The sequence below is a fragment of the Cyprinodon variegatus genome, unplaced genomic scaffold (genome assembly GCF_000732505.1).
Source record: "Cyprinodon variegatus isolate N-32 unplaced genomic scaffold, C_variegatus-1.0 Scaffold1488, whole genome shotgun sequence".
Lineage (NCBI taxonomy): Eukaryota > Metazoa > Chordata > Actinopteri > Cyprinodontiformes > Cyprinodontidae > Cyprinodon > Cyprinodon variegatus.
Window position 1 is genome coordinate 115,711 of NW_015151941.1, and position 14,058 is coordinate 129,768.

Here is a 14,058-nt window from a genome sequence, read left to right on the forward strand (position 1 = left end):
TAAACCTGTAGCTATTTGATTATTTATTGATTAATTGAAAAAAAATAATCGACAGATTAATCGATTTGCTAAATAATCATTAGTTGCAGCCCTACAATGATCATATCACAGCTGTCGATTACCTGTATGACCATGATTTCCATTACCTGATTACATTACAAGTCTGATCCAAAGGCTGCAGTTGTAGTATTTTACATTTGAACCCAACCGACTTTGATTTTCTTTCCATCAACCGTCTTCCTACCTGAACGATTTGCTTTGCTCAAAGTTAATGTGGATTGGAAGCAGAAAAAATGGAAAAGCCGCCTATCTTAGAGAAGGGGCTAGGAGATTGTTCTTCAGAAAAGTGCTAAAGGGCTTTAAGTGGAAGCACCTCATGACTAGAACTGCTGGGATCAGCTTGGCAGAGCAGCACAGCGGTTTATATGCGCCCCTTCTAGTGGAACAGCGGAGTAAAAGCTTAAAAAAAGAAGACATTTGTGTTTTGTTTTTTTGGAGACTTGATATAATTGTTTGAGATGTTTAGATGTTATCTATCAAATGAAGATCCTCTCGTGACAAACTGTGATATTAGCCCTGGGAGGATACTATTCTGTGTTTTACCAGAAACATTTCCAGATACTTGTTCGTCTTTTTAAGTAAGGGAAAAATGCCACTGCAAAAAATTGTAATCTAGATAAGTAATTTTTTCTTAAAATATGGCGTTTTTTTCTTGAATTGAGGAGGTAAGTGAAACACTTTGCCAATAGAACAAGACAATTAACATTTAAAATAAGAAAAAAAATAATGTCTTATTTCAAGTACATATTACCTGATCATCCTATATGAAGAGTAAAAATATTTTTAGGAAAAAATAGGAAAAAAAAAAAAGAGTAAAATTTTTATTCCATTGGTAAATCTTTTAAAGATGGTAAAAAAAAATACTTCTCTCCGCATCATCATCTGCCATGCTTGTTGTTTTTCTTGCCGCTTCTGTGTAGCAAGACGCAGAATAGTGACCTTTGTCGGGTAGTAATGGCGTTCAGGTCAGATGAATGCGACCTGGCCGATGAATGCGGCACAGGTCGCATTTGAAAAGATCAGATTCGTATCGGATTTAGGACCACATAGCCAAGCGGCCCTGGTCGGGTTGGAAAAAATCGGATCTGTGTTGTTCAGACTGTCATGAAAAGATTAGATACAGGTCCATATGGGCCAAAAAATCAGATTGGGTCTCTTTAGGCTGCAGTGTGAACGTAGCCCTTATTTACCTACAGAAATTAAGGGTAAATCCACTCGATTTAAGACATTTTTACTTATTTCTAGATTGTTTTTGCAGTGGCGTTGTCTTTCAGCCATCTGACTGGTAGTATACAATATCAGCAATTACAAATTATTACCAGTTGTTCTCTTGGTTATGATTTAGGTCAAAGCATATATTTGTGGTGCTTTTGTTTTTAGTGTTTAGTTCTGCTCTCATCATTGTGATCATCAAACAACGACCGCATTTAACATCAAGGGTCCAGTAAATGTTGAACTAAATGTTCTTTATTGTTGTGATTCGTCCATTTCTCTTAACAAGTGTACAATGTCAACTGTCCTCTAGGTGCCGTCTACAGACAGGAATGCCCTGAACTCGCTGTGGGGGAAGCTGGCCTCTGAGATCCTGATGCAGAACTGGGAGGCAGCCATGGAAGACCTGACCCGCCTGAGAGAGACTATTGATAACAACGTAAATGCCCTACTTCTCAGAATTTGATACCACATTTAGATTCCCTTACATAGACTCCCATATCGACATTTCAGTTGCAGAACAGCTCTACTGTGGCATTTTATTTCTTACCACACGCACTCATTTCAGTACTTAAGAAGTTGGATCCCTACATGAAGGAGGCGTTGTTGGTGTTTAATTGCCATTTAGAGGGCAAACGCACATGATTTCCCTCTCCCTTACTGAAGAAAGACTTTTTAATGTATGCTTTTGTGTTTATCAGCTCTTTTATCAGCTCATTTTTTTTTTTTACCATTTCTCTTTCTGGTTTTGTCCAGTCTGTGAGCTCCCCTCTCCAGTCTCTCCAGCAAAGGACATGGCTCATTCACTGGTCCCTCTTCGTCTTCTTCAACCATCCCAAAGGCAGAGACAATATCATTGACCTTTTTCTGTACCAACCACAGTAAGTACGATTTATTTGCAAGCGAGTGTATTTTCAGTTGCAAAGTGATTCATTTTAAAACCCAGGGATGGAAAAAAATAACTGTTTGGAGATGCAAAGTCTAAATATATTTCCATTCTGAAATGGAAACTTTGATTTGATTGGCCTTTAAAATTGTACTGTGAGTGGATGTGGTCGGTAAGAATCACCTCTGGTACTTTTACAAGAAGCTGTCATTCCGTCCTTCTGCAGTAACATACAAACACTTGGATTAACGCCGCTGTGTCACCGGCTGTCTGGGGCAGCTGTTGAGTTTAGTCGCACCCGGTTTGGATTTCTAAAATTGCAGCGTATGAAAATAATAACTCCTTTTTTTTTCTGGCATGATGTAGATTTAAAGTAAACTATTTGCTTTAATAACACATTTTTGGGGTGCTGGGCTTCTTCATGAACCCTGCTGGTATTTTTAAAGTGGTTTCAGAAGTGTGTGTTTTCCGTGTGGTCTGTTTACTCTCCAAGTCGAGGAGCAGGCCATGTGCATCCAGATCGGAAACTTTATACAGCGCGTTAAAATTTGCACACCACCTATTTTGATGTCTTCGCTCCTTCCCTCGCCTCGTTCTGATTGCAGGCTTGTATAATTGTACAGATGATTGGGCTCCACAGACAGTATGACCGAAGACCACAACACAGCACTCTCAAATGTCTGGTTCCCCGAATTTTACTCGGTTTTTAATTTTATTGTGGATGATTAAGGAGGCCTGCCCAATAATTACTCCTGAAAAGCTCACCCAGCCATCTGTTTGGACAAACTGAGGTAGTTTTGTGTGCTTTGCATTCTCACTGTAGAAACCCCTTGTTTTCCCCGCTGAGGCTTGGCTTGGCTCTGGTTTCCTATCCCTTGACCAGTACTTCCTTTGGCTGCAGTCGGTGACCAGTGGCTGGGTTCACCCTCACATTTGACCTCTCTTACCCCCACAGTCAGCAGATGTTTGTCCAAAGCTTTGTTTATGTGTCATTGACCAACGTTATGGGTCAATCCATCCACTGTTGTCAATAAAACTGAACTTTATTTTTTACCTGTCAACTTGAATAGTGTTAGACCAAAACTGTAGTGATACTTAACATAGAATTTTTTATTTTATGGTAAATGGATAGATATAGCATGGTGCATGTGGAATAGGATTCAATCCCTCTCCCATTGTGGATGTGTTTGTTCTATCTTGGGCTGAAACAGTCAGATTAATTAGTTGAAGATTATTTACTGTTATTGAAATAATCGTCAACTAATTTAGTAATCAGTTAATCATTAACTGGAGTATAGAGACTCTAAAACATGCCTTTAGCTGACAGAGCAACACACTTAGAGCAGTAATCATATCAAAAAAACTTTGTGTTTTTGTATCTTAAAAACTGTTTGCCATCAGATCGAATAGATTAATCTAGTAGCAAAATAATTGTTGTTGCTATAGGTGTAGTCCCACCCATCCTCCTGTCTTTGTGTCACTCATTCATTCCTGTTTGTCCATTAAGGAACACATATGACATAAAATGTCCCTAAAGAGAACATACAGAAATGCTGCAAAGGTCCCTAGGTTAGCATCCGAACCCCAGATGGCGACATAGAGGTCAAACGGCCTCGGTATGAGCGCCTTTCCAAAGCCACGCCTCTCCCTGCCCCTCATTTGACTTTCTTACAGGCTGTGGTTTTTCCAGATTATAAATCAAACCAGACTCGTTATCTTTAATCTCTACTTTAAAGATTGCCTTAAAAAGGACTGAAAAGCTAATAAAGAGGGCCTGAAAAAGGCTGGAGTTTGGACATGAAAATGCTCAGGATGTTTCATTGGGAGCTGTTTTTTTTAATCTGGAGGTTAGTTCTCCAGAGCGAGTAGGTGTAAGTTAATTAAGACCACAGCATGAAGCGCTGTGGTCTTTCATAGAAGTCTGCCACAAAGAGGAGGAGGTAGCCGTCCTAAAATCAGACCAATCAAAGGCCCCGCAGAGGAACCCACTGCTGGCTTTAGATTCAACATCACAGCTGCCACAGGTCCCCTGTCCCTTTCATTGATTCACCTAATTAAACTGTTGTCAGTGCTGTTTTTCTGAGCAACATGTGTTTCTCCGAACGTTGCTATGGGAGACCTGAGGGGACCCACTCAGCTTCCTCTTTTCTAAGTTAATGTGGTCACTGAGGTTTAGTTCAAAGTTGGTCGGTTAGAGACCAGCTTTGGAGGTACAGGTGATGTGAATTTCTGCTCGTTTGGCCGAGCTGAGCTGAGCTGATGCTTCTTTTCAGCAGCACAGCGACTCCGGTGCTGGTGTGGGATTAGAATCAGCCTGTAACAACATTGTGTAGCTTGTGTTCAGCCTTTAGCAAGTTGACCTGTGGTTGCAGCATCAGTCCCCGATGGATTGGGTTTCAGCTACTGGGCCTGTCTGTGCTCACTGATCTATATCTTCTTGCCAGGGTTTCCTCTTCCTCCCCCCTGCTTTATTTCAGGACTCTAATGAAAGAGACAGCTTAAAGCTGGAGTCTATGTGCAGAAATGAAGCTCCAGTTGGGACATTTATCTCTTTAGCCACAAGGGCTTTTCTTAAGTCAAAATGCCAATGCCCTGAGAGGCAGCCATAATGTTATGTCTCCACAAAGATCATGTTTTTGCTTACATTGGTCTAATAAGTGATTACTTTTACCCTTCCTGATTCCAGATACCTAAATGCGATCCAGACCATGTGTCCCCACATCTTGCGTTACCTGACCACTGCGGTCATTACAAACAAAGATGTCAGGAAGCGCCGGCAGGTTCTAAAGGATTTGGTGAAAGTCATACAACAGGTAAGCCTTCCATTTTTTTGATTTATTCTAAAAGCACAGACATTCACTAGGTTCTGAGGGATAGTTAAGAACCCAACGCTTCCTTAGGAGGAGGGGTGTAGTGGCTTAGAGCAGTACGCTTGTGCTCTAAGAATGTTGCCAGTACCCGGTTCGATCCCCACAGCCTCCACTCTGGGTTCCTGAGCAACACCCTTGACCTCACACTGCTCCCCGGGCGCCACACAATGGCACCCCACTGCTCCCCAAGGAGGTGGGTTAGGTGCAGAGAGCAACTTTCCCTATTGTGGGACTCAGTGGGGATTTATTAGCAAATTAGGTCAAACTGAAGAAGACAGTTAGGTAGCATTGAGTTAGTTATTGAGATCGGGAATTTTTTTTCCCCAGACTGATGCCTTTAAAATGATGCCTTTAAAATACATGATGATGATGAGGATGATGCTAAGCCTAAGCGACTAAAGCAGACTAGCTAGGTTTATAATACGTTGGGGGGGAAACCCTGCATGCCTGTTAAAAGATTTAACCCTCCACTTGTTTTTGACTAGCGTCAGAGGATTTTTCTTTATCTGTCTTTAGGGAAGCAATAATTCCTTGTCCGTTGCTACACCCATATGCTGAGCGACATTTAATCATGTGTTTGTTGGTGTTTTAGTGAGATGGAGAAACATCGCAATAACTGCTTGTAGTTTTTTTTAAGTATGCAAGGTTTTTTTTTTTTTTGCCATCCGAGGAGGAGGAGTCATGGGTGTCAGAAAACTTTAGACTGGATGTTCATCAGTCATCAGTAAATGACTGACAGATTAACATCTGATAAAAGCACAGATGCAAAGAAAATATTCTGGAGCCCTGAGGGTCTTAGGAGCAAAATTCGCTTGAAATTACATATGTGAATTAAAGCAAGTACAGCTCCCAAACTAAATTTGAAATACAATTGTTTGTTTTTGTATTACAGAAAGGCATTGAGGGATATTTTTCAGGTGGAACCACTATTTTAAATGTCACCATATCTGATTTATAGGTGACTATACAAAGAAAAAGAGAAAAATATTTAGCCTCGCCCAATTTTTTTTAAGATAAATACTACAAAACACCATGAAACCCCATTTACAAGGCGTGTGGATGAAACACCATGTGACCATGTTTTGGCCATTTCTATAAACATGAGCAGGTGTCAGTTGGCCCTGTGCTGGGCCTGCCGGGTTTAAGTGGTAACAAAACTTTAGAAGCGTACTAAGTGGAGTTGGCGCTTAAACTGAAGCCAAAAGGGGTTTTATGAAGTACTGTCCTATGGGGGGCCACCACAGCTTTCACATGTTTATGTTTTAAAAGATCTTAAAAAGCACTTTGATTTTCCAAACACCAAATAACTCTTTGGTTATAACATGACAAAATGTGGAAAATCTGACCGGATACAAGTGATAATCTTGGCCAGCACCGTATGTTTACCTCTAAAAGCCTTCTGGTTGTTTTTTTATTTTGCTTACATCTAAAAAGACTAACAAATGCAATTACATCAACAATTTGTTTTCTCATTCTTTTAGGAGTCCTACACCTACAAAGATCCAATTACTGAGTTTGTGGAATGCCTCTATGTGAACTTTGACTTTGACAGCGCCCAGAAGAAACTCAGGGAGTGTGAGTCTGTAAGTAACCATGTCAGAATTTGAAACAAAGTATCTATTCAATGTTTACTCCTGAAGCCTTTACTCTCTGTTTTCTGCCTTTTTGTTGCGGTATCAGGGTTGTCAGACGTCAGATTTTTAATTTTAATTTTTCGTGGGGGGATCCTTGTTCCTGTTTGATGATTGCAGTAAACATGGTAACAGTCATATGATCTGTCTGACCTTAAGCCTTCTTCTGAACAGTGGTCGTCTGTACGACCTTCTTTCTGGATGCCGCGTCACTCCGGCTTGAGTCACACTTTACAACGGCCTGTAATTGACCCATCAGGCCGGTTGTTAACAGTGAAAGCTTTATAAGCAAAAGTCTCCGCAGAGGCGTTGGTGACACTTGTTTTAGGAGAGATCTGTCATTGAGCCGCTATTTAAGGAGTTTAAATTCTGCTTCATAAAATATAGATGTACCTGCAGCACCAAAAGTTAGTAATAACACAGGATTGAAGGTTTAGATGTGGACTATAGAATTTAAAACTCAATGAATAGTGATATACTTGACAGAAAGTAGGGTTGGACAATATGGTCAAAACTTGGATCATAATATATTTCTTAATTTTGATCCATACAAAAAAAATCTGATATCGATTTAAAAATATAAGTCTTAGAAAAATAGCCAATAAATTACACAACAGAAACTTTTACAAACTTTTATTATGCAAAGTCATTCAATTTTTTTCAATCTAACATTTTACAAATAAAAGAAAAGAGTTCTGAAATTGCAGACTAAAGATCCCCAATCGATTCTTAAATATTGTAACTTTTTATAAACCCCTATTGACTCTGTTGGCGGCATTTTTACAAAAAGTTAGTTTTTTTTTAAATTAGCCTAATTAAGATTTGTCTCCCTCTCTGTTTTAACCCCCACTTTAGTCATGACTAATGGCATTCTGTTTTCTAATAATAGCCTTACTATTATATATAATAATAATGACTAATTAACTGGAGCAGATATTAGAATAAAGGACGCTGATCCAGCATTCTTTGGAGGTTAACATTTTTAATATCAAACACAACGATACAGTTACATTCACCTAATGATCTCAATTTCATGATTGTAACTGATTACATAATTACACAGAGAAAACACAGCATCTGACGAGGAGTATATAAATGTTTCCATTTTTTCCTTTTTTTGAATTATTAATGTAAAGGATGATGCATTTACTCGCCTGGCGATGTATATAGGGAATTCATTCAACAGAAAACGCGGTGTCCGATATTTGGTAATACACTTAGCCCATGGATTGGATCGGCAAAAAATTGATGCTTCTCTAGTGAAAATAAAAAATAACCCAGCCCTATTTTTTCTTGGAGTGCAGTGAATGTTGACAACATGAGTAACATTTCCTCGCATGAATCAAACCTTTATCTCAGCAAGGATCAGGTCAGTCAATACAAAGTTAATGAATTCAAACATCCCAAAATATCCCTGCACTGCTCCTTGTCTGCGATCAGAAGCTTGCGCTCTCCTGGTATTTGAAGCCTGCGCTCAGCTTTTCTCCCCTGACTGCAACTTACACATAATCCACAAGAATTGAGAAATGAGGTCTCATTGTCAATGAGGAAAGAACAAGAATTTTTTTTGTCACATCTGACTATTTGTAATTAACTAGAAACATAGCTGCTCAATTTCTAAATAAAAGCCCCATCCACTGTAGCATACAGGAAACCATTAAGACACATCACAAGATTGGAAGCTGGGGCATTTTAGTCACCCTAAGAGTCACCCTACAACACAGACCATCCTTACACACTGGAAGTTAGTTAAGTTGGCCGAATATTTTTAAATACTTTTTATTAAATTCTTTTATTTCAAAACTCACGACTTTCAAAGTTTTAATTTCATACTTTTAATACATTTTACATAAAATGTTACATATTTTACATAAATGACCTCTGAGTGGTGTTTGTAGAGATTTTTAAACACTCTGTATTTTAGTCGGTAAAGTTCTTTTAAAGTTCCTCGTAGAAGTTTTGGTTGAAATCTAATGTTTGCGAACTTAATACCTAAACCTAATACAATAGCTCCGCTTTATCACCTCCACTGAGGGCTAACCTGATCTTAACATTGGTGGATGAGAAACCTAAACCTAAGGTAAGTGAATTTAATGACTTGAAGCAATTCCCAGTGGGACAGACTTCCGGCATTGATTGTAAAAATGCCAGCATACTTCTCTACTAGTACAGTACTGTTGCATTTTGTTCTACTGATGGAGGAGAGCAAAATAATTCAATTACTCAGAAGTTTCATACAGATGTTCATGTTTTCTCACTGCCTCGCCCATTAGATCCTCAAATCTTATCCTCTCCAACTTTATCTAATTAATAACATGCATCCAAATCATGACTAATACTGCACCTGTTGTTGGGCATCAGGTTAGAAAAGATGTCTACCCATGCTTTGCTTCTAGCTTTAAAAGCTGCATAATGAAATGGGTCTGACCTGATGAAGTTCTTCAGAGCTTCTTCATCAAAAGTTTAACTCCCTTCAACTAGCCTGATGAGCCAGACTAAATATGGTATTAAATGTGTAATTTAGTCTGGTCCCAAAGAATAAGACATCGGAAGATTGTTGATGAGAACAACCCGTTGTTTTTCAAACCATGTCTGTGCCTATTGGCCAACGCTCTGACCAATGAGCGCAACTGACCGTGACGTAGTAAGCACGACAGAAAGCTGGTGGGGGAGTGCAAACAAACAGCCTTTCGGTAAAATGGCGAATATGACCTTAAAAATGAATGAGTGTAGAGCCTCTTCCTGCTCACGTTTCAATGAAAACCCCAAGTTTTATCCTTCTTAAACTGATTCCAAAGCTGAGTCAAACGAGAACTGTTCAATACTTGTTGCCATCTTCCTTTTTGTACTTTCTCTAATGTTTCTCTAAAGCTTTGTCATCCCGCCCTCAAAAACCCGCCCGCTTTGCATCCAAAAATTCAAAACACATCTCTGCGTTGTGATTGGCCTGCCAGTTCAAGGGCCTGGTGCATTGATTCGGGCTAGACCAAACTCGCAGGCAACAATGATTTTGTCCGCTGGCGGGTGAGGCTAGTTTACTAGGCTAGCCTTCAACACAATGAGTTTAGGCTAGCATGAGTGTGCAACTGTAGTAGCAACTGGAGTTTACTCACTCAAGAGGGACAATCATGAACTTGCTGTGGGTCTAGATACGGCCAAGGTGGTGAGGAAGTGGAAAAAAACAAGGGGCAAGTTAGTGCGACACTGGAGGGGCATGAGGGCGAAAATGAGCGGGGATCCAAATGGAGAAAGGGTCCGTACGTTCTTGCGCACCTTGCTCTTTGAGTTGTTTTCCACAATGGCGGTCAGACAAACAAAACAAGCCGGTTAGGTGCCAAACAGGAAATAAGCATAGTGTAGAGGGGATGTAAATTTGGCCAATCGGATACCTCATGTCTGCGGCACTGTCTGCGGTCACCTACAGTTTTGGAGAGGTGCAGCAGAGTGTCTGCGGAGGGGGCGGGGACATATATGCGTTAACTGGGACACACATGCAGACGACCTGGTTTCTGAGTATAAACCAGCCTTTAATGTGTTGATGACACAATATTGACAATATAATATATCCTTAAAGTGTAGTTGTTTTTTATAACCTGGCTTTAACTTGACAATGGAAAACCAAAATCTCTCCACTGCAGTCGGCTGTCTACTCATGGTTCAGCTTTTCTGTGGACGGTTTTGTAGCTAATATTAAACATAATTGGAGATGAATGTCTCTGATCTAATTTAAAGCTTTAAACTCAAAGCTATTGACAAGATAAGTCCAGCGTTGGGTTAAAACATATTCTCGTTTTAATCATAGGCCTTTTCAATGTTGACTTTGCCTCTGACTGCGCTGTTGTAATGGATGGATGCTCTCAAATACCTTTCAGGTCAGAACCGCGGTTATTCCATGCCTTTTTAACTAAGCTACGGCCCATTGTAACCAGAACCCACTATTGACCTGTTTAGAAGCAGGTTTAACAACGTTGGCAGTGAGAAAAAGGCTTTAAAGTATCTGTAATGCATTACCTGTGATGGTCTGCAAACAGTAAAACATTTTCTCAATTGTATTGTTAAATTGCAGCAAATCGGCTGGCTTACCTTCAAAAAGAAACTAAGAGAAAAGTCACTTCAGAGAACAGGGATGTTTTACAGATTGTAGGTAAATGGATATCCATTCCTAAGGCTTTTGCTAAAAGAGCATCAATTTTAAGCCAACTGGAGCATCTCTGTATTAGTAGGTTACTCTAGCAGCCAGATGTTTTTATTGTTTTACAGCTGTCCTGTTTTAAGTTTTCTGAATGCTATAAAAGTGCTTTTAAACAGGGGAATTAGTCTGTGTTAAATGATCCTGTTTGGGCCTCACAGGTTTAGATCCTTGCCCACTCTACCAGCATCTCCAATCACTGTCAGATGTGAGAGGCCTTCATGTCAAAGAAGGAAAAGTATAATACTACATATAGTGAGGCCCACAGATTGTGCACAAAAGGGCTCTTCAACCCATTTTAGAATTTGTTTAAGCTTTGTGGTCTAAACCCCAGATGACAATAATTAGGGTGCTTAACTGTTCAAAGTTTATCAAGCGTAGATAAGCATTGATGTAGCTGAAGAATGCGTGGTCTGATCGCACTATGCAGTTTGGATTTATTCAACCAGAACTCTGGGCAGATAACAGCTTTTTAGGCTTAAGAAAACAAAGAACCATTAATTCTCAAATAACTTTTTTTAAGTTGGAAGTCTGTGCTGTAAAAACGGCTCTCAGTGGAGAGGTGGAATGCAACAGGCACCGAGAAATGAGAAAATTTCACACAGTGGTACCTCTGGGGCCAGAGCCGGGTCACGAACAGTTACAGTAGAGTGAAGCACATGAATTAGTCTCAGGCAGAAAAAAAAAAAACATCCAGTCAACCAGTTCAAGCACGACTGAACCGCTCACCTCAGCTCAGCACAGGTAGCGGGGTCCTGTGAAGGAGCGGTCTGTATACCGTCCATCAAGGGGGGACTGGAGGTTCTAGGATCATAATGGCTGTTCGATTGTTGAGCTTTAAAGAAGAAAAATATACTTCTGAAAAGATCACAATCCACCATTGTGTTAAAAAAAGACTCTTCATCTCTATTGTATTCCCCTTATAGTTTTTTCTAATTTATTACCTGTTATAAAAGAGCAAACCTAAAAAAAATTTTTCGAAAACTTATTTCTGACCCTTAAGAAATTTATATAAAAATGCGAAAGAGTTTCGATCACTTTGCCTCTTTTACATGGTTCTGGACCCACTAGTTTTATTAAATATCTTTCCTTTCATCCTTAACCTGTTGAGAAAACAAAGGCAGCACAGTAGGAGCAAATCTGTTAAAGAACTACATTGGCAGCAGCTCTGAGCTTGAATAAGAACACTGAAAATTAGGCTACGTTCACATTGCAGGCCTTGATGCTCAATTCCGATATTTTTGTGAAATCCAATTTTTTGTGTGTGTTGCCGTTCACATTTTCAAATATATGCGACTAGCTTAGTATTGCTGTTTTGTTTCTTTTCCTTTTATTTTATCTCACTTTGGCGCACTCAAACACTTTGCAAAGCTAGTTCTGCTGAACATTTGCCAAAACTGGAAATAAAACAAAGACAATACTGCTTGATTAATGTTTTTCATGGTTGTTATTTGTAGAAGCTCTTGTTTAGGCTTATCTGTGTAACTTTGGGAAGGGGGGATATGGACGGATACGTCACTGGCTTTAATCGTCTTTAACTGCTGTCTTTATTTCTTTGTAGACACTTTTGTGTTTCGAAAACCAAATTTATAAACAATGCAAATAAAAAAATCAAAATTATTTTTATTACATATTTTAACGGATGGTATGTAGACTTTTGGGATCTCCTATAGGACTGATTTTTGAATAGAAGCTTCTCAGTTGCTTTCTGACCGTATAGCAATACGATCCCCTTATTATATTTCATGTGTGTTTTGATTTTTCTCTCACAGGTTCTTGTGAACGACTTCTTCCTGGTTGCTTGCCTGGAGGACTTCATTGAAAATGCTCGACTCTTCATCTTTGAGACATTCTGCAGGATTCACCAGTGCATTAGCATCAGGTTGGTCACGTTACTCAACCCTAATCAGTGAAGCCTTACGTCAAGCAGGACTATGCTAACAGGGGGACTGGAAATCAGACATTTCTAAGGTGACAGGATAGACTTGTTTGCAGTAATTCGCCATTTGAGGCAGTCAACACTTTGATTTGCACACACACACTGCCGTGCTGACCCCACACATCTCTGGGATTAAACATTATGTGGTTTAACTGCTTCCATGTCCTCTCAGGTTGCTCGGCTGGTTTGACTTTGTAGAGACCACCTGTCCTAGGCCGGTTCAGACATTTTTTTTTTTTCCCCCAGGAAGGGGTCAAGGCTTAGATGGCTTTAGACGTTCCCAGCTGCCTCAGTGCACAGAAACATTCTATCTCTTATTTCTTGGATAAATGGAGGTTAGAGGGTTCCTTATGTCTTCCAAAGTGACAATTTAGAAATTTATGCATTTACAGTTGACCTTTGACGTTTCTCCCAAAACCAAGAAATTTAGTAATTTCTAATTACAGCATTAGTGGAGAGAAAAGTTAAAAGGATTGTTTTAATTGTCTGTAATTATGAAAGATTATAGGATTTGGCTGCCTTCTTACATCAGATTTGGAATGTAACATGGATAAAGACAGCATTAAGCCTTCTTAGAAATTATTCCCCATCTATAGAAGAGTGTTTAGTCTCACTTATCAGTTTTTTAAATTTTTTTTTAGGTCATTTGTGTTTAAACTTATACCCCGATTTGAATTCATTGTATTTGATAGATGTTGCATCTTAGGCAACAAATCCATTGTAATTATTTTATGTATGATGTGCAAACAAAAAAAAAAGAGTTAGTAACTTTGGATTAGATAGAAGTGATGGCTGCTGTGTAGTGCCTCGGAGGTCTGCTGTCAAGGTTGAACCGTGGAACATGATCAGGGTCGGTCTAAATCTCCAGTTGCAGATTGTCTGGAATTGATTAGGAGTCCTGGTTCTTTTTTGGCAGACTTACTGCAATTGGATCCATTTTCTTGTTAAGGACCACAAAGGTTAGTGGTAACACTGAAGGAGGAAGTTAAACGACGATTTTGTTTGGTGTCCTCAGCTCTGTGCTTGTTGAGGTTTCTGATGCAGGAGCACCAATTAGGGGTCGTTTCAGGGATTTCCGTGTTTATTTGGTTGGGTGTTATGACGATGAACAGAAAATGTCTATTTCTGACAGACAGCCGGATTTCCAAGTCATTAGTTCTCTTCCCAAAAGCCCGCTGCACCCAAGCGTGGATTTTAATGAATTTGATGGCTGCTCCTTTTTTTTATTTTTCTTAATGAAGAGGTTTTCACAGCTGTTGGCCATGATGGTT

General features: G+C 39.5%; 1 protein-coding gene across 1 annotated transcript in view; it reads left to right on the plus strand.

Annotated features, from left to right (window-relative positions):
- Nucleotides 1-14,058, plus strand: part of eif3e (eukaryotic translation initiation factor 3 subunit E) — a 42,187-nt gene that overhangs the window by 18,533 nt on the left and 9,596 nt on the right. Inside the window, exons 6-10 of the mRNA XM_015403383.1 lie at nucleotides 1,586-1,711; nucleotides 2,029-2,153; nucleotides 4,845-4,971; nucleotides 6,510-6,611; nucleotides 12,621-12,730. Of these exons, the coding sequence (XP_015258869.1) occupies nucleotides 1,586-1,711; nucleotides 2,029-2,153; nucleotides 4,845-4,971; nucleotides 6,510-6,611; nucleotides 12,621-12,730 (590 nt within the window). The remainder of the gene's footprint in view (nucleotides 1-1,585; nucleotides 1,712-2,028; nucleotides 2,154-4,844; nucleotides 4,972-6,509; nucleotides 6,612-12,620; nucleotides 12,731-14,058) is intronic.